Raw genomic sequence first — 27217 nt, 5'->3', positions numbered from 1 at the left:
CTCCTCTTATGCAAGACTTACATGTAACATAGTCTATAAAAATTTTATAAAATGAAACAAAATTTGAAGATCAAAAGTGAACTGGCTTAATGGAATGATAGGAAATTATTCAAAGTTTTTGATTGTGTATTTCCTTATGAGACTTTAAAAGAAAAATAAAATATATATAGCTAGGACAGAGGAGGAAGTAAGGAGCATAAATGCCCATTATTCTAAAACCAGGTTGAACAAGTACATGGAAACTGTCGAGGCAGATAGACAGCAAACAGTGCATACAGTCTGTAATCATCTCATACATTCATCTAAATTCTGAAAGAAAAAAGTTTGAGATGTCAAAGTATAAATTTCAAATAAATGCTTCAAAACACTGGATTTTTAATATTCTTTTATTTTTTAAGAAATACTCTCTCCCAATCTATTTTTCCTATTTTCTTCTTAAAACACAGTGATACTCTTAAGATCTACATGTTGCAAGGGAGGTACAATCAACCACATAGTGTGGATAAAGATCAGTTGTGAGAACTCACACAAGTTCTTATGAGTGAAATAAATCTGCTAGAGTATGAGTGGAAATTAGTTCCCCCATGGGTCTTGTTCTAGTCTGCACAGCTGTGAATATTATTCTGTTTCAATTCTCTATCCTCTAAGTATTTAGATATAAAAAAATGACTCAGTAGAAATACCTGTTAACTAAACTAACAAGAACTCGTAGAATACGTTAGTCTACTCTCAGCATTCAGAGCTCTGTGCTTACTACTTGTCAGAGTGATACCACAGAGGTCAAAAGATGCAGAGTTGCGTTAATAAATTATTACAAAGACAAGATAATATATTTGATACACGTGTTTCCATCAGGAGCTGATGAGTCTAAGTATTACACACTATTATTGAAGCATTAAAATAGCATTGTATGACAAAAATACAACACAAAATATATTAAGGCGACTAGCACACTTTGTTGGAACAAAACCTATTTATAATATCCAGGATTAAAAAAAAAATAAAAAACAAACAAACCCCCCCAAAAAAAACCAAAAACCAAGCCACAGCAGCAACAACAAAAAAGAAAAATTTCCTTTTTTTCTTTTCTTCTTTTTGTTTTGTTTTTCTGCATCAAATATGTGCTAATCAGCAGTCCTAGCGCTTTGGTCATTTTAGAAAACAGATGGTTGACAGACATTTAAGAGAAGAAAATTACAGAAGGAGAAAGCAGTGTATCTGAAAGTATTTTACATTTATACCTTCTAAGTACTGTCCATTTGTTTACTTTGTAGGCTGTTGATTCCAGGATCTATCTGAATTTTGCAGCTGAACTTTTTTTAAAAACACTGCAATTATTCCTCCATTCAATTCTTTTAATCAGAAGCATTAAACAGATTGATCTGCAAAACACAAACATGGCAACCCAGAAATTATGCGTGTATTCTCTATTAGCAGAGTCTCTAGCTCAGAGTTAGATATCTTGTTTGGCAACTGAGGAGAGCATCTCAGTTCTACAGCTTTGTTTCGTATTTTACAGCAATGTGCTGGAGAAGGATTTGGGATCAACTACTACATCTTAAATGAAATCATTTAACTTAATCACATAGTTGTAAAATTCTCATGGTTTGCATTCTCTCTTTTTTTTTTTTTAATTTTACCTGGGGTCCAATATTTAATTAGCAATATAAAGTGGACAGTTTTACCTGTATCCCAAAATCCTCACTGAGGAAGTAGGATTTACAGGTTCCTGCTCCAAAACATGAGATGGGATATGACAACCTACCTGATACGTGAAAATAGTAACTAAGTGGTTATCGGTAAAGTGTTTTACCAGAGACAAAAATGACTTGTTCCTGCCTGTCACTTCTGCTACGCTTTTTTTGGTAGTCATTTTTAGAGGAGGCTTAAGACACTGGATCCAACCATTGAGATAGTCAGGAGAAAGCCTTGCTTTCTGAAAATGCCCCTGGGGTTAAGCGTGAGTTTGGGATTTGAGCATCTCGCACAAGCAGGACATAAGCAGTTCTGACATGCCTACTGGCAGAAACTATGTGGACTTAAAAACCACTGGGGCAACTACAGGGTAACAGCTGATAAGTAGGGGGTTTAAGAATCTTAAAAGCAGGTAAGTGCCACCAAAAGAGAATCAAAATTCAAAACCTATGTGTGTAAGGTAATTTTTAAAATGGGACTTAGGAGTTTTTGAAAATATCCTGATGAAACTAAATTTAAAAATACAACATAAATACAATTATATTTCTTTTGTCCTACAATATCATAAAAACTATTTTTTAACAGATTACATGCTCAATTATATATTCCTTTACAGCAGCTTCATGGCAGGGAAACTCCATCTGAATAAAGCTAATGTAACAGAGCAGAAAATAAAACTCTCTGTCTAGTTTGCTCTAATCTCTACTTCATGTTCCTAAAAAGTTAGAGAGATGCAGGAGTGGACCCAAAGATCAAAGGATATCAAATTTCCAAATTTTTGGGCCAAGACAGTCAGAATGCTCCTGTTTCACTAATTATCAATATTACAAGATCTAAGCAGTCTGTCTTGATGTAGCAAAGCCAACAACTTTGCACCTATCAGCAGTTAACCCATGATACTGCACATGATTTTCAGCACAAGTACACTATTAAGGACATAAATAGACACTGTTTACTTTGCTAAAGCGGTTCCACAGTTTTAACATCTTGAAGAGCATAACTTTTAAGACAAAAAGATTTACTAATCCTTATAAATATCCTCAAAATATGACCTTTAATAAATGCATGACTGTTTTCAACTATGTTGACAACAGTACCATGTCCCCTGAGGTTATTTCAGAGTCCTGACTGTGTGTAGAGCTTATTCCAGTATCAGAGTCTGTATCATTTATGTCCAGATTAGTCACTCTATGAACAAAGTCAGGAACAGCAGTGCTGTTACTGGAGATGCCACTGCCCTTGGATGGCTCTTCATTTGATTGAAGCCTAGTTTCAACGTTGTCTTTAACATGTAGTAAATTAAATTCTTCGGTAAGAAGTTCATATTCTTTTTCTTTCTTTTGAAGCAGTGAGTCCCTGTATGTAAGTTCTTTCTGAATGCAGCTCAGGTACGAGTTGATTCTTAGACCATCTTTCATACTTTTTTCCAGCTCATATTTTACGCTTTCTAAACTTGAGTTTTCCAATTCAGCATTAGCAGCTACTTCTGTGTGAACATCATCTACATTTTTTTCCGTGCATATACCTTGTACCTCCTTTTCAATTTCAGCGCACAGGTTCTCTATTAATTGTTTGTGATGTTTCAATCTCTCTTCGACCTGTAAAATGCCCTCACTTTTGCTCAAATACTCATGCATTTCTTTTTGATCATCTGGCCTACTCCTTTGCTGCTCAGCCTCAGTTGGATTGATCATTAAGTAGGAGTCCTGCACGTAATTTTCTCCGTCATTGGCCACACGATCTAGATGGAATTTCGCTTCACATTTTTCAATTTCCATATCTAGTTCCTTCATTCTAAGGACTTGTTGATGAATGGTATGATCTTGAGAAATTATCAGATGAATTAGTGTCTCCATGTTGTCTCTCTCTTGCTGAACACTGTCCTGTTTAAGCTTGGCCAGTTTCCGGAAAGTCTTCCTCACAATTTTCTTTTGCTTGTCTATTGGCAACATCTTCATGTAATTTGCTGGACTGAGGTCCCACTGTTTTTCTACATTTTGTATTACCTTGGCTTCAGCTGTCTTCCACAATGGAAACGAGAGGAAGGCATCTGACTTTACCAACACAAAATGCAAATTAGACTGCTCTTCCCCCCAGGCCTTCCAAAGTCTCAGAATCTTTGTCAAGGGAGGCAGTACTCGCTCCGAGCCTCTCCATTTTTCTATGATGCAGTAATCACTAGGTTTTCCAAAAAGGACCTTTTTCTCTCCAAATGTTGTCTGATGTTCCTCAAGCAGTGCTTGAATCACTTCTGAGCAAGTTGTGCGCTTTGTCAGGCCACATACAATCTTCTCCTCCTGGCAAACCCAAACCACAATCTCTCTTTCATTTGAAGCCATGTCCTTGCTGGGAGACCTGGAGAACAAGAAGACATCAAGTATAAATTACATATCAATGGTACAGAATAATTACTATAATTCCAATATGACATCAGATTGAAAAATTTATGTACTATTGTACAAGATAATATACTTGTTTAAATTCCATGAAGAAATATCTTTGGATTATGTAACAGCTTTAATCGGCCACTGCTTTAATATTACTACTAAGTCAGCTGGCAATCTCACACAAAATAGCAATCTCACACAAAATGTCTTTTATCAAATTTAGTTTTTGTTCACATAGTAAGTGTGTATTAACAGTCAGTGATAAAGTTTGGCAATCTGTATTACATATCCAGACTGTCCTAGGACAACACAACTTCCTCATCACATAGACGCTGCACAAACATTTCTAAGCTCTTAATATCACCAAGGCTTCTGAAGAGAAGAATGCACTGAACATAGATGGACTGAGGAAAGCTGACTGAACACCATCAAAGTTAAAAGAATTTGACAATAAGATAAATCTATAGTTCTTTTGCCACACACAGACCCACACAAGTGTAAACACCATTGTTTTCCAGTGTTATTTTTCAATAACAAGCCTCAAGAAATTTGTTGCTTTTCCTGAAGCACCAAATGGCATGAATTCCAGTGAGCTGTGAAAGAATACCAACTGCAAGAGAACACATATATGGGTCTGCATTTTATAATGTTTGAAATTATACAAAAATGCAAGAAAAGCAAAAAAGTTTATTTATTTATTTGTTTGCTTATGAATTGCAATGAAAGTGCTATTTAATTGATATCTCCTTACACTAAGATACTTAAGGTGTCTGATATCCCTTTATGGCTACTGTAACTGTCTAATCAGTACAATCAGTAGTGCCTAGAGAGCAATTCAGCTGACCAAAGGTAGAAATTCACTTTACAGCTAACTCTTCAGTTCATTCCCATCTGAGTGGTCCTGAATTGCTATGGGCCTATGTTGGCAAAGTTGCCAGGATATTCACGTCCTCAAGACTCCACATGCATAATTTACTGCTTGTCCAAACCTGATAATTTGACCTCTTTTATCATAAAATGATAAAACACTAAATTCCCTGAGGAAAAATGCCTTTCTTTGGATTTTCTGGTATCTTTTGCAGTTAGTTTGAATGAATGAGATTTAACCCAGTCTGACAGAGAAAACTTGCAAATGAAAATAACTATTCAGACAATATTCAAAGTGCTCAATACAACATTTGCTTCTATCCGGCACTACTTATTCGGAGACCTTTTCTAGTCTTCTGAAATGTAGGAGGAATGGAGTTTTATTTGGCTTGATTATGGTTATACCCTATGATTATTAAAGCAATACTACTTGTTTCTTTTTCTTAATTATTACATAACATGACAGACACACTGCAGTCTAATAAATTGAACTATGACTGACTCAACTCTAGGTGCCACTCTGACCAGGAGGCAATAATCCTCAAAAGACTGGAGAGTGCAAATGAATACTAATAAAAACCGACAAGAGTGAGCTTACTCGCAGAGACCTCTCGCAGAGGAGAGGTCTGTCCAACTACGTTGCTTCAGGTCTTGGAACATCCTCTGTAAAATCTGTGTTTTGGTAGATTACTCTGAGTAATGACATAATTTTCCCACTTCAATAGCTCCCCCTTACAGACCAGCATTTTACAGTAATTATTTTTTGAAGCTGGTGCTCAGAAGATTAATAATGTTTTCATAGACTAATTCTCAAAATAAGAATGTATTTGTCACAGACATAGAAAATGGCAAAGTGACACAAAGAAAGAGTAATATTCAAGTTTAAATGGGAGAGAGGAAATGAAAGATGATACTAGATTAAATGGTATTACTGTTAAGTATGTCACATGCTAAAAAGTTAACATCTGTAAGTGCTTTTAGATTTGAAAAAAACAGGATGCTATAGAATTTTTTCTGTTGACAGATCAGGAGTTAAGTGAAACGAAGGTAAACAGCAAATTGCCACATGAGTCAACTGTGACTATAAAATAATCAAGGGTTGTTTTTTTTTCACCACAGATATGAGAAGAAATACCCGATTAGGAACTCTGAGGCAGTAAATTCAGTGTTTGCTCTTCCTGGGTTTTTTTGTAATCAAGAAATATATTTCAAGGAATGAGTATTATCTCCTCTGGCATTCTTCCAAGTGTATCTTATGCAATTTGTTTTCACATTGAAACTCTTCCTATCAATTTTTTTTTTTTATTCTTGTTTTTGGTTGATTGCCATATTTTTTCCTGGTCAATATTTTCAGTATGTAACAGATTATGTGAATTAAGAAGCTTACAGTCTCTTCTCCTCCTGGTTCCTTTAAAGTTTTCTTATGAAAATGGTTTCTCTCTGTGATATTAGTAAAACTACAGATAAAATCTGAAAATCCCTAGACACCTTATTTTTATTGTACTGATAAATACTTCTGCTATACCCGGTTTTATACAAAATTCCCACAGAGTTCAGCAGGAGTAAAGCAAAATTCTGATGGCAACCCACTGTTTATTGTAAAGCAATCTCTACAGGATCCCTGAAACTATATAGGCGTAAAATAACATCTTTAAATTACTGTTTTCAGTCCTCTTTTAGACATTTATCACCCCCTGTTATTTTTTCAATTATGATGCACCTGTCTACACAGAATTTACATTAATATTTTTGGGAAGGATTCTTCGTTGTTTTGTCTATAGCATATAACTAGTAGTAGCACTGCAAAATATTATAATGTATGCACATACAGGTACACAAAGAACTCAAGTAGCTTAAACATGAAAATATATACTTATAAATATATATGTATGTATGTAATGTATGTAATCTCTACCTTTAATTATATTGTCACCTTTTATGGAAAAGGAGAGAAGAAATTAAAAAGAAATTCTGAACATCTCTGTAGTTCTTGGGTCAAAACAAAACTGTAAAGTACAAATTCTTTCATTTTCTTTTCTATGTGTTTGTTACAACATATGTTATCTTAAATTTTATTGACATCTCACTAAAATTTTGATCTTTCTTTTTAATCAAAAAGATTTAGCAAATAATTAATAATCTTACATTTCCATCACATTCTAATATCTTCTAAAATATCAAAAGTGGTTTATTGTTTTCTTCCACTAAAAAATGGTAAACTGATGCACTTTACTATGGACATTACAAGTAAAATTTATTGTATAATTCTTTTATCATAGTTAATTCGGATAGTTCCAAACAAAAACGAACCATTATTGTGTCAGTCAGAAAAGAACAATTATTAAAGACTTGCTTTCAGGATGCAGGAAAATGTTAGTACAAGTAGACATCTGTTAAGCTCTACTTTCCTTATAGAAAGTGAAGCACATATTCTCCACATACAAAGAGGAATTCATCTCACTTAGACATGTGAAAATTAAAATTTCACTATAAATTCACCATCAGAAGTTCCTCTTTGTCAAGAGAAGAGAGTGGACCGCCAAGGAGAAATTACCATTGCCTAGACCATCTATGATAATTGGAATGAATTCTCAAATGAAGCTATTTCTCTCTTTCCTTAACTATAAGAGACCTATGTGGACACCTTCAATTAAATAGCTCATTTTCAGGTAGCTGAATTCAAGTGAGATTAATCCAATCAGATTATAGTTTATTGCCTGAGAGAAATGTAACAAGAATGGTTACAGCAGCAGTACATTTAGTAATGATAACTAAAAGATAACATATTACAACTTCTTAGCTTAGTTTAGACCTTGACTGTTCCATTCATCGTTGAATTTATTACTGTAATTTATGAAGAAATCCATTAATTCATTCCAATACTAAGGAAGATATCTTGAATAAATGTTGATAATTGACAATAATTTTTTTTCTGAAATGCAATATTAGAAATTATAATCTTCAGCAACAGAATCTTCTTTTAAACAGTCATTTTAAGGGAGAGGCAAGCTTCGCATGTTTATAGGTTGCTTGCCTTCCATGGCCTGCAATTTTGTAAAGGACATAAAAGAACCACCGTTTTTAATAGTGTATCAGTTAATGAGAGTGTAACAGTGAAAGCGTTTTTCCAGTTTAAATGGTTCATTTTCCCAAAAAACACAACAGCAACTTTCTCAAAAGTAGCTAAGCAACTAATTTTTTTTTTCAACAATGCATTGCTGCTGCTGTAAACAGGCTTTGAAGCTTTTAGTTATGGCTTGAATTCTGTTTCTTTGAATTGATCACTGAAATGTTCTACTTATCCATCGATTTTAAAGTCTTTATGATAACAACAACATGAAAGTCTATCTTTTTTTGCAAAGCCAATTGTTTCTTAGGAACAGATGGGAATTTAAACTTAAGAATGGTCAAAAGTACTTTTCCAATCTTTTTGTTTGCTTGGTTTGTCTGCTAGTTTAATGCCTGTTACTCCTTACTTCTCTTAAAGATGACCCAAAAAAACATTCTAATCATGTTATAGACCTCACACAGTCTTAATTATGTCAGCACAAACTGATTGTTGCCTGTCAGATATACACTTTGTTAATTTATTCTTCAGGCCTGGGGGAAGGTAATACATTCCAGCAACATATAGACAAAACAAAAACATGTATTTACATTGCACAAAGTCAAAATATTAGATAGCTTAAATGCTGGAAGCAGTGCTTTTGATATTCACTGACTTAAAGGTATGTCTGGAACAAAAATATACATATCAAACACATAATTCTTTGCCTTCCTAAAAATGTTAACATTCTTCTTAAATATGTAATATATAGTTTTATAACCAATCATGCTAATCAAATAAAGAGTTCCTCCTACTTTTTAGAATTCCATCTTCATGTCTACAGGATGCTTCTTTTCCCTTACTAATTTCTGCATTCTGTTGGGACTAGGTCACTTGCATGTCGTACTGTTAGCAACTCAATGCAGTGTTTCTGAACACTAAAAGAAAATCTTCTCTCTCTTCACTGTAATAAATTTTTCCTAGACTTTCACAAAACAAAATGGAACTCCTTTTTCAACATTACTGTATTTCTTGATGTACCCTCCCCAAAGAAATTCAAACTGAGTAACTAAAAAATACCTAAGTAGTTGTTATAAATTTCACAGCCAGGACATTTTTGTGAACCCCTTACTAGTTTAAAACTTTACTAATTTACTAATGTACTAATCATGAACAGCTGAACCAATTTTATGCCAACATGAGCAAACAACTAAAAGTTTTTGTGTTAGGAAAGGGATTCAAACCTGAGATTTATATTCATGATCAAAAATTTTACTAGTTGTCTCCTCTCAGTCATTGAAATAATTTATATGGAATAAAAAAATCAGTAGGTGAAAACAGGTGGCACACCAAGCAATACACTAACCTTTTCCTTGAAAATGTGTACAACTGTTAATAATTTATAAATTTGCCATCGAAGGGATCATGTTGGAAAGCCATTTGTGTAAAATCTCTCAGTAATTTTCCCCTCAACTTATTGGGAAAATCACATTTTATTCTATGACAGCTTAAACCTTCTCAATAGCACGTACAGTTTAATCTACAGCAGATCAGATGATAATTGTGTTTTATAACTGACTGGCTGATGTGATGGGGTCTCAGCTGACCAGAGTATGTAGGTATGCTGCTGTCCTGACCTCCCCAAGGTAAGACCAAAGTAATTCTAAACTTCTAAGAAGCAAACTCCTACATTATGTCAAGATGCCACCCAGAAAAATTCACCTTCTTCAGTGGAGAAACCAAAAGCCAAAAAGGCTTTAAGAGACAATCCTCCTGATGCCTACTGCATCCTTGCAGTGAAGCCCTTGCCTAGAAGTATAGGGCCTGCCATCTCAGGGCTTTCCTAGAGTCCACTAGGAAATATGAAACTTTTAGGGAAATCCAGGCATGTAGCTCCTTGACTCTCTCGTGTCTCTGAGTGCTCTCTAACTTCTTTTTCAAGCTGTACACTGCCAGCTCCACGGGAAGAGGTTCTAAACCTCATCTCCTACCTGCCACATTGCTCAGTGGGTAAAAATCTTCCAGCCAAACCACTTGCTCTCCTCTGAAAATGGTATGACACAATGACATATAACACCCTGGGAAAACAAGAGACACTAAACATTTAATTATCTAGTGTTTTCAAGGGGCTGGTTTTGAGCATGCTGCTCAAAATAGGCACATGAATATGCCTATTTGGATTTTGGCAAGTATGTGTCTGTGCTATGATCTCTTTGTTCAACGTCCACAGATGTTTCTTCCATGTGTAAGGTCCTAGAGAGCACTTGTCTTGGTTTTATGCAGTTGCTAAAAACCTTGCTAAAAATCTCTGTGCTGAGATTAATAATCTCTGTTATCTCTCAGAGCTGAGCTGAGCTGAGTCATATTAAAAATATGACTATCTATAAAAATAATTTTGTTTTATATATTTCCTTGCTGGAAATAAGAAGCCAATATTACAGGAATACCTACTTGGCACAAACAACCTACATTTGTAGCATAGATCACATGCTGCATGTCATTTGAGAGCTTTCGATACCAGTGACATTTACATATCAGGGTATATAGGAGCTAATTAGTTTATCAGTCATAGAATCCTAGAATATCTCAAGTTGAAAGGGACCCATAAGGATCACTGAGTCCAGCTCCCTGCTCCTCACAGGAGTACCCCATCCAGAAGCTCCTTGAGCTTTGACAGGCTTGAGGCTGTGCCAGCTTCCGTGGGGAGCCTGTTCCAGTACCCAACCCCACTCACAGTGAAGGACCTTTTCTGAACGTTCAATCATTTGTGGGAAGGATGTGGGAATGCAGTTTCCACCAGATCTCTGACCTAATATGAAGTCAATAACCTGATATGGAGTCAAAACATAGCAAATACATGCATCATCTCATTCCATTTAGAAATTATAATATTATATTGCTTTTATTGTTTCTTTTTCAAAATCTCAGGATGTTACTATATATATATAAACATATGAAACAATAGATGATCATTATGAAAAAAAAGATCAAAACATATTTTGTATCTGTGCGATTTTTATCTGTGAAATTTGTGAAAAAGTAAAGCTATTGGTGCCATGTGTTGCAGCTCTTGCTTGGAAGAAACTCTAATTTAATTTGATCCACACAGATTTTTGATTGTGAGTTTAAACATTAAAGCTATAGAGAATACAGAGCCCATATGAAAGCTAAGGTCAGAAGTATTTCAACCTTTCAGGAATAAATGAATCACATTAAAAGTTCATACTAAGTTTATTCAGACTATCCACATTTAATCCACCTTTTTTCTCAACTTTCTGTCACCTTCTGTAAAGCTTTTCAAAAAGCAATAAAGGCCAAATCTTATACTCAGTATGCCTCCTGCCTAAGTAGATTACACGCTTCTGAGTTTCCTAAGGGCAGCAAGGAGGAAGTAGCTACTCTCTCACCACGCAATGAAGCTGGAATTACTCCAAAACTTTAGGGATTCAAGTTAGCCTGTTAACTAACTGCATTCCCATTCCCCTTCACCTGTCCCTAAAAACAATATTAATGTAGGTACAGTTAATGTCCACATAGAAATTCCATACATGACACGTCAGAAACTTGGTTCTTATTCCCTTCTGCATCACACAAAAGTCAGGGCAACAACTAGCTGAAAAGAATAATGACAAGGCAGAACTACTACTTTAAGTATAAGAATAAAAACCCTCAGTATAGTCCCAATAGTAGTAGTCCTAATATTGTAGGAAGACTTGGAAAGAACACTACAGAACTTCTGAAAACAATTATTTCAAAAGGAATAACTTAAATTTCTCTCTACCATCTGTTTCTATACCCATTTAATGTTGCTCTATAATAAAACTTCCTCCTTTACAGAAATGTATGTAGTCATTTACTAAAAATAAAGGAAAATTAGGCATCTTGTGAGTCACATGATATTTTTCAAATATATACATATACACATTTTGGGTGCTCTAATTGAAATATTTCAGATATTTGAAAAAAGAAAACAATTTAAACAAAATCTATTTTTACAACTAGCTATTTACAACACATTTTTCCTAGAATAAGTTTATGTTCATTTTGCTTTTTCTTTTTAAAAGTATAAATTTTTGACTCAACAAGATACCCATACTGTCAGGAAGCTTTTATGAGGAATTTTAAAGCAACAAGTGTTGCGAATATGTCCTATATCAATTAAAATTTATGTACTTAAAACTGTGAGTAGTTCCTTAGTCTATTCTGCAGAGAAATGCCATCACCTTAGTTAGCTACTGTACAAAACTGCATATATTATAATTCAGCAGTGATCTATAGTTGAAATTTCTCTTCACGTAATCACTTTATACTATAGTGGTGTTCTATGACAAATGTCAGTGAAATAATTTTAAATTGCAATGAGATAGTATTATTTTGTCATAGAATAAAATACATGAAAAGCGTGACAGTTTAAAGAAAATAATTTTGATAATTATTTTATTGCAAATAACTTTTTCACACCAGAGTTTCTGCTGACTTGAAATGTCAGACTTTGGTAAAAATCCCATGGGAAATCATACACTTCATTCTAATAAGTGTACTGCTTAGAAGCAGGTGCCTGAAAAGGGATCAATATTTAAGAAAAATAAAAAGGGGAAAAAGCTCTGACAGTACTTAAAACAGATAAAAAAGAAATTAAAGTAGTCAACAAAAAAGACCGACAAAGACTGACAGTAATAATTCTATCATCTGTTATGTGGATAGGTACTTCATGGAGTTTGTACTTCATAGAAAATAAGCCAATAAATTGTAGTAACTGAGGATATTTCAATAACAGAAAGACAGAAATAAGAGATACTGTAAAAGGAATTATACACCTTGCTCCCTAGATGAGAGTGATAGTTATGGTAGATTATCCTGAACACTCCCCTGTAGCTCCATTTAATGACAGGACTCTGTGTCATTGCTACAGTGGACAATATTGTTTTACAAAATCCCATTTGCAAGGTCAGAGTGCAGATTTTCAGCAAAGGTGACCAAAATTCTACTAAGTCCTTTCCTTCACCTATTAGCTCTGCCATATACCACGTTTATGCTTCCAATCACTTAACCTACAGGCAAGTGGAAAGGCTGCAGTGGAGACTGCATCTGCCCCTGTCCTTTCCTCCTGTCATACCTCTGAAATTTTCCTCTACCCCTAAGGTTATATGTTCTCTATAAATAACATCTATGCTTTAAATCTGCCTTCCTGTCAGACAAATCATCATTTCTCCATACTCAAAGTCACAAGGTTGGTAAGTGGATGTTAGTCAAAAAAACGTTTGGAATTCCAGCAAGCATGCTATGTACACAAAATGCCATAGCAGGTAACATGTTCTTTGTATCAGGTGTGTATTGGTGGTGGCCTGACACAGTGGAGGTTAGAACAGAGGAGAACTAGCTGTCCACCAAAATATTTTCCAATATGAGTTACAATAACATTAACAATTTACTTTACTGGGAAAACATGTTTTGATATGTATATTGCAACTACTAGTGAGGAAGCAGCTGTTATACAGGGATGGAAGATGCAGGAAAAACTTCAGAGCCAAAACAAACACTGGCATATTCAGTGATAGTAATTCTTTAGATCATATTAGGGGGAATGGGAAGATGGGCATTTTCAAATTCCTGTGTTAATAAGCAGCATGCAATGTTTAGGAATATCAATACAGAAAATGCTACATCTTGATTTTGGGCAGTGGATAGTTCTTACTAGTGAACAAAAGAAAATGTCACTGGTACTTCTTACCTACCTAAGAATTTTGCTACATTGCAAAAATACAATTCTATATATTGTTCCTGTGTCTACTTAAGCACCTATGCATATTTAAGCACTGGTTACACTATGCAAGCTTTATGGAACTCCTGTTAATAATGTACAAAATGTGTCTAAAATTCCATCACTTTCAATAATACAGAGGAAGTAGAATTGTTTATAGATCATTTGGAACATAGACTTCAAAATGATAGAGTTACTATTACAGCTAGTAGAAATTTGGGTTATCTAATTTCTCCCATTAGAATTTTTATAACTGCTTTTCAGAAGCACCCTGGTTGTTTATGAGCTTTTGAGATCAAAGAAGTGAGGGGAATTCCAAGCACTGGGAGTATGAGATTTTTTTTGTTGTTGTTCCATGAAATTCAGTTCAGCTTTTGTTGAAAGGCAAATGTATGTTGCTTCCCTGCTCTGGGTTTGTTGACATTTTGCCCAGTGAAGAAATAAACACAAAGCATTCTGACGGTGGGTCTGGGCTTCCAAAACATGAAAAAAGCACACTATACGTAAACTGGTGATAATAAGGTAAGCTGAATAAAGGAATAAGATACAAACAAGGATATAATAAGATTTCATGCCACTTTTCCAATACTCTCTAAGCTAAAGGCTGGGATGGTTATCTTCTTATGAACCACTATATGCTGTGCATGTTGTGTACCTCTTCTCTGCTCCTGGTAGCACCATGTGAGACAGATGCTAATCTCATTCATAATAAATAGAAAGAAAAGTCCAGATGGATTTGGTTTCTCTTTGCCAGTCCTCAAGCTGAACTTAGGCTCAGAAAAGAATCTCTTCTTTCCCTTATAGTCTGTTCCTGATGGCTACCTACTGTAACTACTTCTGTAGCTGCTCTAGTAGAAGCCTGTGGCAAATTTCTGTTTATACGTCATGAACATTGTAGGAATTAGTATTTTTATCTTCTGTTTTTAAACAGTCCAACACTCCTCAAACCTATCCCCAAAACAGACAAAATTATTTACAAAATAAATACCTTACCAAAGTGATTATCCTAAATACTGTTTTTACGCTAAATCTAGTCTTATAGGTTAGCAATATATATGACTTAAAATACCATGAAGTAATTTAGGCAATCTGGTGTCTAGTGGATATTCCCATCTCCTTGCTTGTGCCAGCTGTGTTAGTTCAACCAATGGGTTTCCAGTTTGATAAACTTGCAGTAAGCAAATCTAGAAAAACATTAAAAGAAAAACCCAAAACCAAACCAGCCCAGCCAACCAAAAAAAAAAAAAAAAAAAAAAAAAAAAAAGAGAGAAGAGAAAAAAAATAAGGAAAATATTCAGTGTCAGGCAAGAAAAGGAGGCTTAGCACTGCCCTTTTTACAACACTACCCTGTTAGATCTGTCCAGCCACCTCATCAATCATCACCCTTTCTTTACTTTCTTGATTTCAATGATTTGTTAACACAGCTTTTTTGTATATCATAAAATCTAGTTTAAGTATCTCTTTACAGTTTGCCAGAAGTGAGAGAAATACAGGATGGGCTTTAATTTTCTTCTGTATGTATTGCAATAAATTTTGCAGGTGAATCACCTCACTCTGAAAATTATATTGTATGATCTTTGCCATTTCATTTGCTTTCATTAAATCATTTTGAAGAATATCACCTCAAAAGGGGTTCTATCAAGACCTCATTTACAATCCTTTCTCTTTTTTTTTTTCTTCAAATTTCTCCCTCGAACTTTCTGAAAGATAATTCAGTGACAAATGTGTTCCACTACTTACAGTATTTGAAGAGCTGAAATGAAAAAAAGATGAGATGATGAAGTGGACTCATATAAATTTTCATTCTAAAGAGCTAAATTGAGTACTAGATACATAATTAAGCTAACAAGAAGAGTGGACATAAATTTTTTTAAAAAGAAACCTAAAGAATTTTTAGTGTCCATTGTCAGTATGAGAGATTTGTGCAGCTTATGCTTTCAAGTAATTTTCTAAAATTGCCTGTCAATGAATGCTTCAATATGTAGTTAGTCAGACACAGGCTGATAAGGTCTCTGAAATATAACCACATCTTCTCTGAAGAAGCTACTGAACAAACGAAATAAATTGTTAACCTTACCAACTGTGCTCTGTCCTAGCAATGGATATGCTAAGGAGGGCATAGGCGATTGCAAAACTAGCTCTAGACAGCTGAGCAATAGAGATAGGAAAGACAAGAAGGGATGATTCGCTGTCTGGAAGCAAGGTTAATGCTGGATCATAAAGACTATCAAGAGTAATGGGAAAATTATGAGAATAATGCCAAGAAGAAAGTGTAGACAAAAGAGATAGATACAGAGAATGGTGTCCAGTAGCACACTCACATAATTTTTAGCTGTGAGAAGAAGGAGGCTAGCTGCAGAGGAAAGACATTTCATGTGATTCACATAAAAAGCCATGTGAATCCCAAAGTATTTGAATGATGGTGACTTAAGTCCAAAATCTGTCCTATAACAGACATGATGGGTTCAGATAATGAGTTTCCATCTGGGGCCATCTGAAGAGGCTCATACCCATGTCAGTTGTCCATCACAACCCTCTCACTGGGGCTGAGCTTCTTGTCTGACCTCCAATGAGTCATGATGAATTAGGCCATAAAGATAAAAGCCTTGTTAAACAAGATAACCCACTTAAATGTGATGGAACAGTTTATGAAGAAACTGTTCAAAAATTTGATGCAGCTGAACCCATGGCATAAGATTTGTGATGAACAGAGAGAGCAGGTATGGGACAAAAACCTGCATTGGGCACAGCTGAAGGTAAACATGGTTAGGTTACTGTGACCAAAGACCAAGGCAGACCCAAGAAATAATGGTGCTAGTTTTGTGAGATGCATCTACAGCAGGATAGTGATTATCCCAAGCAGGCTGTGACACCAGAAAGACACTGCAAACTACTTGTCATTAGTTCACAGAAAGTCAGGCTGAGTCAACATTCAAATTAACCTGATGTTTCTTTATTTCACATATCCAAATGTCTTTGCAGGTGGGGATCCTTTCAACATATGAGCAATTCATATGGCTTCATAGCTCAGGGAGGATAAAATGGTAGTTTACTTTTAACAAGGTACTTCATAAGCTGAATGGTTGCCCACAGTGACAGCTGAGTGAAGGCATGCTTCCCTCTGCCATGTGGACAACTCTGTCATGTTTGGAGAAATATACATATTTAGCTTTCTTCCATGACATATGCACATTCTGTTTGTGGCTTCTGACTTTTAAAGAAGTCTAGTGTGTACTCAGTTTTGTAATATGTAAATGCATAGATATGAATTTTTTATTTATTTCCACATACTCTTGTAGAGAAAGAACTCCCTTTTACAAACCAGAGCTCAAAAATATTCAGACCAAAGCTATCCACTCATTTAAATTCCCACTCTGGCTAACTGAATTGATATCATAGAAATGTGCAAAGTGAGACATCCTTTGCTCAGCCCTTGTGCAAAACAGATTACAGGACACTGAATTAGCAAATAAGGAACACATAGTGAGTAACCACTTCTGTAAACTGTGGTTTATGTGACTTGCCCAAAATCAGGTAGGAATTTTGTGGCAGGGTTTGGGAACACATCCATGTTATTAGGATGGTTCTCCCTTAATCATACATTATCTACCTGTAATTCACCTCTACATTCATGACTCCCTTTCTAGTTTTTAAAATGAATGGTGCAAATGATGGTGCTCTACAAAGTCTGAGCATGCTCCATGAAAAGTGATTGGGTGGAGCTCATGTCATCTACCTTAAGCTATTTAAAATGGAGATGTGCAATCAGAGATAATTTTCTGACCTTCCTCTGTAATCAGTGGCATAAAGTAGGCTCCTCCAAAAGCGTGACTAATCACATACTGAAAGCCTGCCTAAGACTGAATGAATTGCCCTCCAGAAGTGTTTAGATGTATCCATTAACTACAAAGAGTACCTAGATGAGTAGATACCTAAATTTTCAGTGGATCAAGTTGAGTAAGATGGAGCTTGACATTTGTGTTTTCCTGTGTGCTTGAATCTTAGGAACAGTACGAGTGTCAGGAGAAGTACTGTGACCATCCACAACTGTAGTTCCAAAAATAACTTAAATCTTTGTCTGATACCTGTAGTGACCTTCATGGGTAAACAAACATGATTAGTTATCTACCTAAACCTTAAAGTATCAGGAATCTGGGAAAGTGCAGTAAAGTCAATACCAATCTAAATTTTTCTTAGAAAACTGGATTTGTACAAAGCTTTTAATGAAAACAGCATTCTAACAACAAAGTGTCCCTGAGAGACACAGGTAATAATCAAGTTAAACAAGTATACTTAGTACCTCAGCAATCAGTACAGAGGAAGTCTGTCATCAGGTAATATCCAAATGAAACAGCAGTTCAGAACATCAGTTTACCAATTATGAAGCCAACCAAAACACAAGCAGCTGAACATCTGTGTAAGATCCTGTATTTATAAATGTCACTAAGCCACTCTTTGATCAGTGAGCAGAATCTGATAACTTCCTGTGGCAAATGAGATATACTTAAGGTCATGGAAACGGTATCCCAACTGTTGCTCTGAAAAATGTTGTAGCTTAAAAGGGTTTTCGCAGTGGAAACTACCCTCTGTAGAAATAATCCTTTTCAATTTGAAGGAGGTTGGGGAAAGCAAAGTAAGGTGTTCTACATGGATGATGGAATGTATTAACACAAAGCAAATTGCATGGTCAAGACCCAAGGGCAGACTCTCTTAAAAATTAGTAGTCTTCACTCAGCTACATTATTCCACTGAGGTCATACATCCTTACAAGCTAAAGTAAGGTAAACATATTTGTACCTGACCAAAACAAAACTTGGTCTAATAGATTATTAAATTTTCATGAACCTGATTGTGTCCTTGAACATGATAATATTAATATTTTGCATATCTATTTTAAACTTTGATAATTTTGTATTATTAAAAGGAGGAAAAAATAAATATCTTCTGCTTTTCAACAGAGATGACTATATTTACTATTATGATGGGAAATTCATAATTCAGAACTCTTTACATCAATGAAAGAGAACAGATGGGGTGAAGCAACTTAATCAGATTAACAGTTTTGACCCTCAAAATCGAAAAATTGTATTTATACTTATATATTTTATTCACAAGAAATACCTACCCTCTCTACCTTCCATCATTATTCTACATTTTACTAATGAATGTGAGGAATAAACAACATACAAAAACAACTGCAACCCAGGAAAACAGAGGTATATATCACTTCTAAGATTATTCTAAGAAATAAGCTTCTTCTAATGCTAATGCTCAAAAAATATACATCTAGCAACCATCCAAACTACAAATTTAATGGTTCAAACTGACAGAGGCAAATAGGTACTCAGGCAGACAGGAGTGAGAATGAGAAACATAACTTTAAATAACGGGCATAAATAAAATGCACAAGAGATGTGCCAAACGTGCACTGGAATTTTTTTCTTTAAAGTTTTGTGTCTTTTGTTAATTTCTACATGATATTAGAACTTGGCTTTCATAGCATTAAAAAATAATTACATGACAACTTTAATATCATTACCATCGAGAAACTTCCTTTCTGTTTTTTGGTTTCCGCAGCTTTCTTTTCTTATGTTCACTTCACAAAACCACCACAAAATCTATTAACATCCACATGGCATTTCTTTCTTTATTTCCCTTTCTAGTACATTACAACCTTCCTCACAAGCAATTTTTAACATTATGAAAAATTTTAGACTGATGAAAATTCCTCAGAGAATCATGTGAAATCAGACCTAAACAATCCACAACGTATCTTCATTTCCCTGCACGGCAGCTAGCTCTAGTGGACTGTACAACAATTAGAAATAAAGAGTTCACAGATTTTATTCATACCTCTCCCACTAACTGGCTTTCATATTCTGCATTTCCACAAATTTTACACTGTCTAATCATGTCCTACGTATTTTCCTGAGGCATGTAAATATTAACACCCAAATTACAGCTAAGGAAAACTAAATGAGATTATTGGTTGTCTGAGGTCACAAGTAAATTGGTATCGTTATCACTATTGCAACGCCTGCGGTTTAAGTGCATTTCTGGATAGGTCAAAACAAGAAAAGGCAACTAGTGGTTCATTCTGGGGCTATTTGAGTCAAGTTCCAGTAAGATGCTAAAAAGAATATTCTTTTGGACAAGGCTCTCTCAAAAATGCAACTTCCAAAATCACTAATGAGCTCTTGACTTTTATATTTATGTGTTAAACATAAGCATGAGGAATTATTTATGAAAATTTGTCACTTTTGCAAGAACTGTGCAAGCCCATGGAAAATTTACAGCCCCAGAAGGAAAAATTTCATCATCAGAATTTGTGTGAAAACTGTTTCTAATGGAACATGTAGATACAGAATAGTTCATAAAAACAAAGATCAGATGCAAACTGATCTGAGAGAAATTTTCAGAGAACTCTGCATAACATTATACTGAACTGTACTTGTTTAGTACCTACATTCTGTAGAGGATTGTTCTGGCTCTGCTACACAAAAAATATTTGTAATTTATTTTCCAATTTGGTTGATCACTCTTTCTTTCCATTCATCCTGAAACCATTTGTCTCTTATTTGTTTTGCCCTACGTGATACCTGAGGAATTGCTAGTATGGAAGCACTGCAGAAGACAGAAAGTCAGCATCTTGAGAGTATCACAATACATGAGAGAAACAGTAGAAGTGACAATAATAGACCAGTAACCCATGCACATAACTATGTACCAGCATGTCCAACATTTATTTAGTTCTAGGCTTCACTTAATGTGTGGTCTTAAATACAATTTTTATACTGCATCATCCTTTCTGTCACTATTAATAAGGATTTATCAACATACTAAATATAGAAGCTGGATGAACTAATTAAGGCTTGCACAGCATGTGTGATGCTAATGTTTTCAAATAATAATGTTTCAGACCATAGTTTTACATTGTTATTACTAATCATATAAAACAAACAAACCAAAAAGTTTTTCTGAGCATAGGTCAATCAGGAGGTACTACTCTGTGATTATCACTGACTTTTATTAATAATAGAATTTTAAAAAATCCCCATCTCTGAAAACTTATTTCTCTCTATAAAATCATTACACATTTAGGAATGTGACTGAGTTTTTACTCTGCATATAAAATGCTAATTTTTCAACAGTAAAATAGGAAATAGCCACTGACCAGCAAGATTTTTCCTCTTTTGATTTTTTTACTAAAAAAATGGGGGGTTGTGTCTGAAATGTATCTCTCAGCCCGACTTTACATTATATTAGTGTTTCAGATTAGCTTTAACTTAACCTAAGTCATGCTCTTTCCTTAGATGGTGTAGTATTACACACTTCTATTACTCATTTTATTTACTCCTTTGGAATGAAATTGCTGCCTGCCCTCCTGGAATAGTAGATAATTAACTCTTTAGAAATAAAGTTAGTGTTTTGCTAGACGAAAAGCTCTTCCTGAAACTGAAGTGAACAAATATGTACAAAGATTATTAGAAAATGTATGCAACTATTTTGACCCCTGTGACAAAGCTGACAAGCCAGACCAGAAAATAAATTTCGGTGTATGAAGTCTGGCTCAAAAAGGAAAAATTTCTTTGATAGTTCACTAATATGTCTCATACTCAAGGAAAAATAAAAAAGAATGTATTCTACCATTACCAAACAAGCACCATCTTTTCGATTTAAAAATTTAACACAGATAACACCACTGATTCTAAGTAAGTTTTTATCTACCCCCTCCAACATACATAGCAAATACCTGGTAGTCTTGTATCAAAAAGCACCTTTAGAGCTTCATATAGATTTTTATCCGGGTGTGCTCATCCAAGAGAAGTATTAGACATCTCACATGATCCCATGAGACTTACAGTGTGGGTCATGCACAGTTCATTCAGACAAGCAGTTGATCTCCAAGAGCTTTACCAATCCAAACATCAATGCTGAGCACTTTCAGTTTTACTTCATCAAGGTTTAAAATGTACAGCAGCGTACTCAACTGTAGAGCAGTAGAGATGTTCAGAGTAACACTCAAATCACTGTGCTAACTAGATGTGATGAGAAACTACTGGAGGGAGGGAGGAAGGGAGGGATCATGGAAATGCTAGGTCAGTATCAGAGAGATGAAGTTGCTAATCTAATTCACTACCCTGCACAGTAATATAAAAACTGAGAGAATCATTGAATGTGTCTCTCACTGGGGAGGTGCCTCTGACTGTCAGAACTGAAAGAACTCCCTCTATATCCATAAGATTGAATGGAGATATATGGTCTTTTTTTCTATCTCTGAACTACAGATGAGCTGTTTAAAGAAAGGAAGAATTAAGAGTAGACAAACTAAGCCTTTGCCTCCTATAGATAAACACTGTGCTAACTGCCATTGTACTGAGTAAAAGTGGAAAATGGTGGAAAACAGTAAATAATAAAAGGTAGGGGGAAAAAATCAGGAAGGAAAAGGAAAATTAATAAATAAATTTAAATATTAATAGATTTGAAACAACTGTTTCATCACAAAAAATGTATATTGGATTCAGAATTGTTGTATGTCAACAGAGCATACAAACAGTTGTGATAAACATAGGGCCAACATGAAGTACACTGGCAAAAAATATTTCTCAGTGTGTTGTGCCTAACAGGAGAACCCTACAGCATCACGGACAACTGTGTGAAGAAGATAGATTATCTGTATCTTCTGCTTCTCAGTGTGCTACTTCTCTGGCTACAACATGCACGGAACAGTAGAGCTTCAACAAGTTTGACTACAGTTTATGTGTAAAACCCAAGGAAGTAGTCTTTATGAAAGAAATAACACTGAGGTGAGCTTTCTTGGTGTGAGATAGATCCAGATATCCTTGAAGTATTTAAATGAACCTAAAGACCCCTTTTCAAAAGGGATCAAATCTAGCACCCAAGGGCAGAGAAGTTCTAATCTTACAGAAAATCAATGTGGCATAAATTCCTGTACTGCTTAGCAACTAGGAAATCCTATACAGTGTGAAACCCTGGTACATAGACACCGCAAGTATATATGCTCTGTATTTGTTTCTCATATTTGGACAGAGAGCTCTTTTGCTCCATGCAGAGCAATGTGTTAGAGTGCAAAGAAGTCAGTGCCTTTTCTCTTCCTCCACCTTCTGCTAAGCATTTCCTGCCATCACCACGCTTCTGAAGTGTGATGTCAGCTGAGTATTCCTCTCATTCTCAAAGAATGGCATCTTTAAGAGATTTGCATAAAAATAAATCCCCTTGAGTTTACTCATGTTGCAGAGTCTTAGTCCTGCAGGAAACTCTTTTTTCCATTGTTGCCTTAGAGAGTACAGCCTGTCCCGCTGCGAACATTTCAGTTTGTAGGTGGGTGGGGCATCTTGGAAGTATAGTTCTCCTGGGGACACACTGACAAGCACAAACACACTCTGGGGACTATGCTACTTATAGCTGTTGAAAAAGATATCAAGACATCACTCACTGTCTTTCTGGCCAAGAAATATATGTTGGAGCCACACTGCTAGCGGCTGTTCCCCTGAAATCAAACCAGGGCTTACCGTGATTGAGTAGCTACCCAGGCCTTGTGCTGTCTCTGCAAGAGTGAGATTTCAGCAGCCCAAGAGAGTAATACTGACTGAAGATCTTTCAAATACTGGTAGTAGTTCAGCATGGGTTTTGTCTTCCTGATGGTTAATCTCAGTTTCTTTCTCTAAAAGCTGGTGACATCATAGGCAACATCCCTCACCTCTTGCTAGAATACCTCATAGACACAGACTCAGAGTAAACTCTTTGTTTAAACTCTGGGGTCTTAGGGGTAGGGACTGACAATTATGATCTGTATATGAAGAGCCTACTGTGAAACAGGGCCCTGATCTGGGACCTCTGGGCAATGCTGCAAGTCAAGCACTAATTACGGTGGTGTCATCTTGTTATCTGAGCAAATGACTGTAACGCCTTCATTTTCCTTCTGGCATTTCTTCCACTTACCTTTATTGCCTCAACTTAGCTTTATGTCCTCATGTAAACATAGATTTTACTCCCCATTTGCTTATCTTATAACTTTCAGGAGTTATATTTGCATGTAGCGAATGCTCATTAAAACATTCCAGAGAAAAAGGAAAAAAACTTAAGTTTCTCAGAAAGGTGGATGAGCACTAGATCTAATGAAAAAAGCAGCAGTGGATTAAAGATCTACTTTTTTGGTCTCTCTTTAAAGGTAATTAAACTAATAAAAGGTAATGAGCCACAAGTTCCAACTCTCCAACTACTGCCCTAAACATAGTGAAGGATTTTAAGCTCACTTCTTTTCAAGGTTTCAGATGAGTTCACCAAGATACAATTATAATGAAAAAGAATTATTGTGTATCTCTTCACTTATACTGCAAAACCGTTTTACTAAATGCATAAACAAAGTTAAATTCTCAAAATTCAATATCAAAACTAACATTAAATATGCAGAAATTTAAATATCTGAACAGATAATAGCAACACACCTTAAGAATTATGTAGCTTGCTTTGTTCTTGACCTCCTCCCCCCACATTTCTGTGGTCGTACAGCCCCTTCTTATTGCCATAACTACTCTCTGCCATTAAAAGCATTAATTTATTTTTGGAGGTGGAAGGATGAAGTGAGAAGAAAATGCTACATGTTTATAGTAATGATTCTTTTGGTATTTGAATTTCTATTACCTGTTTAAAGCTTTGAATTCTGAATTTTTTTTCCCGAGGAATAAAATGTCACATCAGCAAACATAGTGAGATTGATGAAATTAGTGTGAAGATATTATAAATATCCAAAAGAGAAAGAGTTTCACGGTTAAACACAGTGGAACTGTGCTTTGTGACGTAATGCTCATTCAGATAAGTGATGGTAGTAGCAAAACTTATATTTTAAGAGTAAAAAATTTACAGCTTTATGTAAAAGCAATTTCATAAAAAATTCATGTCCACCTTTCCAGCCCTTCTAAACAAAAAATGGCTACATGAGAAATACATCAAAGTTTTATTGTTTTCAGACCCATTAGCAAAACATACTGTTTAATCTGTAACCTACAATATTAATAATTCTAAAATAGTACCCAATTTTTTAAACATTGACTGTTAGAATCTTTCTGATTTATGTTCCATGTACTATGCTAAGTTAATATTTTCACACAATCCCAACAAATACAATCCCCCTCGAATAATTTTCAGTATATCAAATGCGAAAGTCAAAAGCCAAACCCAGAAAAGGGACATTTTTACAAGACTTTTTAAGAATTCAATTATATTCCCCCTGGAAGATATTTTCCCTTGCATTCCTTTAAATACAAACTAAATTTCAGCGAAAAGCACCAGTCAAAATGAGAACAAGATTACAAGTGATTTTTGAGGCAATCTGCTTCTGTTCAGCTTTAGCTAGATGGGCTCGGCAACTGTACATCCTATAGGGTCCAAGCAGATTTACTCCACTCCAAGAATATTTATCTCAGATAATATAGTACCATCCTAGCACCTAACATGATTACATAACCCTTTTTCTCCTTTTCACAGCCGGTGTGCGGGGCATGTAGAAGCATGCACAGCGTTAGGGGCAAAGTCCCCATAAAGAAACTTGGCGGCAGCCGACCCAGGGACCGCAGCTGTCCACCTGAAGAATTTTCTAGGCAAAAAAACACATGCAGTACGAGTCCAGCCCGGACTAAAGGCTGAACAAAAAAACCATGCTCCCTCCCCAGGCTGAGAGCTCGATGCTCTCCTACCTCCCAGGCTTACAGCCAGCGGACAGGATAAGGGACGGGGTTGATTCGAAGGGGTTGCGGGCTGCCGCTCTACCTCCCAGGGGAACGTGGCTAAGGCGGGAGGCGAGGGGCCCGGAGCTCGGCCCTCCCGTGAGAAACTCAGGGAGTTTTGTCCCGGGACGGGTGAAGGGCTCCGGGTTCCCCCCGGCCGCCTCCGGGACGCGCACGTCGGGGTTGCAGCCTTGTCCTCCCGGCCCCGGTGAGCCTCACCTTGTTAGCACGGGGGGCCGCCAATGTTCGCCTCGGTTTAGACGAGGCAGGTTCGAAGTCCGGAAGAGCTACTTTCCGCTCATGGAAAATATTGACCAGCAACCAAAAGAGCCAGAGCTAAGAGGGGAATGACAGGTCCGGGGGAGGGGGGAAGGGAAGAGCCCCTTGCCCCTGCACACGCCAGCCCCCTCCGCTCCGCTCCCCCCGGCCCGTCTCCGGTTCGCTCCTGAGCCCTGGAGTTCCAGCTGCAGGGAGCGGCATGGCCCGGATAACACATCCTGGACCCAGATCCAAACAAAAAGTATAAAAAAATTATCCCATATCGCCCTCCCTTTTCCTCCACATACCCACGCATTTTACCTGGTTTTATGCCGGGTTTTTAATAAATTCCTTCCAAAAGGAGCCATGATCCCAGCGGCATAACATCAGCGATCCCCAAACAATTCGAGGGTGTTCCCTTCTCCCCTATTTTTTTCCCTGAGCGCCTTCCAGCTTGTTAATAGTCACCGAGCGTAGCGATGAGCTGGAAGTTGTGCAATTTACTGCTAACTTTGAACTCCAGCTTGTTGCTGCTGCTGCACCTTTGGAGTCCTGCCCAGCTGCGAACTTGAAGGAGGTGTTTAGGAGCAGGAAAAAGAAAGGGGAGGGGGAGAATACGCACTTGCTCCTGTGATGTGAAGTTATGCACAGAACTTGCTAAACTTTCAGCCTTGTCACCCTCAGGGCAGCAGGCGGCAAACTGGAAAGAAGGGGTTTTGCTGCGGTGTGGAACTCTGTAAAGACACACACACACACACAAAAGCACTGACAACTTTCCCTGGGAGGCTCCAGCCACTTCAGGTCAAGTCGTTCAGCTTAAACACACGCGTTAATGAAGGGGAAGCAACAGTTGCCACACCAGTTCCCAGTGCATAATAACCTGCTTTTCACTACCTCGGTACTTCTTTACAAGGTGTTGGACGAGTAAGGGGAAGATGAAGGGAAAAAGAGCTCTATGGCCCCCTGCTCTCTGTGGATTTTTAAGTAAATGAGCCATTTGCATGAAAGCCTTTGCAGACCAAATCCACCTTCAAAAAAGTTTAAAGTGTGGCCTAGCAGAGGCAGCAACACGAAAGGCTGGGTTCCTGCTACACTGTTCTAGGACCTCTTTTGTTATCATTTTAAATCGTCTTCACCAGAAGAGAAGTGAACACACACTAGGTTCCTGTTAACTGGAACCCACTGGGAACAAGAGATTTGGAGTAAAGAAAGCTTCAGAAGGATTTATTCTTTTCCCCCTCCTCCAATATGGAGCTGAGCAAGGGAAAAAGGACCCATTGCTCCCCAAAGGCTGATGCTGGTGTGTGAAAGTTCCAGGGCAGATGGAAAGTCCCCTTCACAGCCCTAGTCCATAGTAGCCCTCTACTAGTCCTTTCTGCAGTTAATTTAACAGGTACATATTAGACACAAATAATTCTTTTTTTTTTTTTTTTCCCCTCACAAGGAAAATTCTTTA

At 36.4% G+C, this 27217-nt stretch overlaps 1 protein-coding gene across 3 annotated transcripts; it reads right to left on the bottom strand.

Annotated features, from left to right (window-relative positions):
* Positions 1-372: 372 nt before the first annotated feature.
* RASSF9 (Ras association domain family member 9) lies at positions 373-26452 on the bottom strand. 3 transcript variants are annotated; one of them, XM_039387271.1, is made up of 2 exons: positions 26384-26452; positions 373-4050 (listed from the first exon to the last, which is right to left on the bottom strand). In XM_039387271.1, exon 2 carries the CDS (start codon positions 4032-4034, stop codon positions 2775-2777), a length of 1260 nt encoding a protein of 419 aa, XP_039243205.1. In that variant the 5' UTR covers positions 4035-4050; positions 26384-26452; the 3' UTR covers positions 373-2774. The 3 variants fall into 3 exon arrangements, with proteins under 3 accessions (XP_039243205.1, XP_027588742.1, XP_027588743.1); XM_027732941.2 differs by lacking the exon at positions 26384-26452 and adding an exon at positions 26083-26336; XM_027732942.2 differs by lacking the exon at positions 26384-26452 and adding an exon at positions 25723-25801.
* Positions 26453-27217: the final 765 nt, after the last annotated feature.

Source organism: Pipra filicauda, unplaced genomic scaffold, assembly GCF_003945595.2.
Source record: "Pipra filicauda isolate LSUMZ 115617 unplaced genomic scaffold, ASM394559v2 scaffold54_size4384275_pilon, whole genome shotgun sequence".
Classification (NCBI taxonomy): Eukaryota; Metazoa; Chordata; class Aves; order Passeriformes; family Pipridae; genus Pipra; species Pipra filicauda.
The sequence above is the reverse complement of the archived record's forward strand: the minus strand, read 5'-3'. Positions and strand labels throughout refer to the sequence as shown.

Excerpts from the sequence above, each read along its gene's own strand:
- RASSF9 (XM_027732941.2), bottom strand. The coding sequence starts at position 26,129 with ATGGCTCCTTTTGGAAGGAATTTATTAAAAACCCGGCATAAAACCAG. Across the intron at positions 4,051-26,082 it reads AAAACCCGGCATAAAACCAG|GTCTCCCAGCAAGGACATGG; the intron begins GTAAAATGCGTG and ends CTTGTTCTCCAG.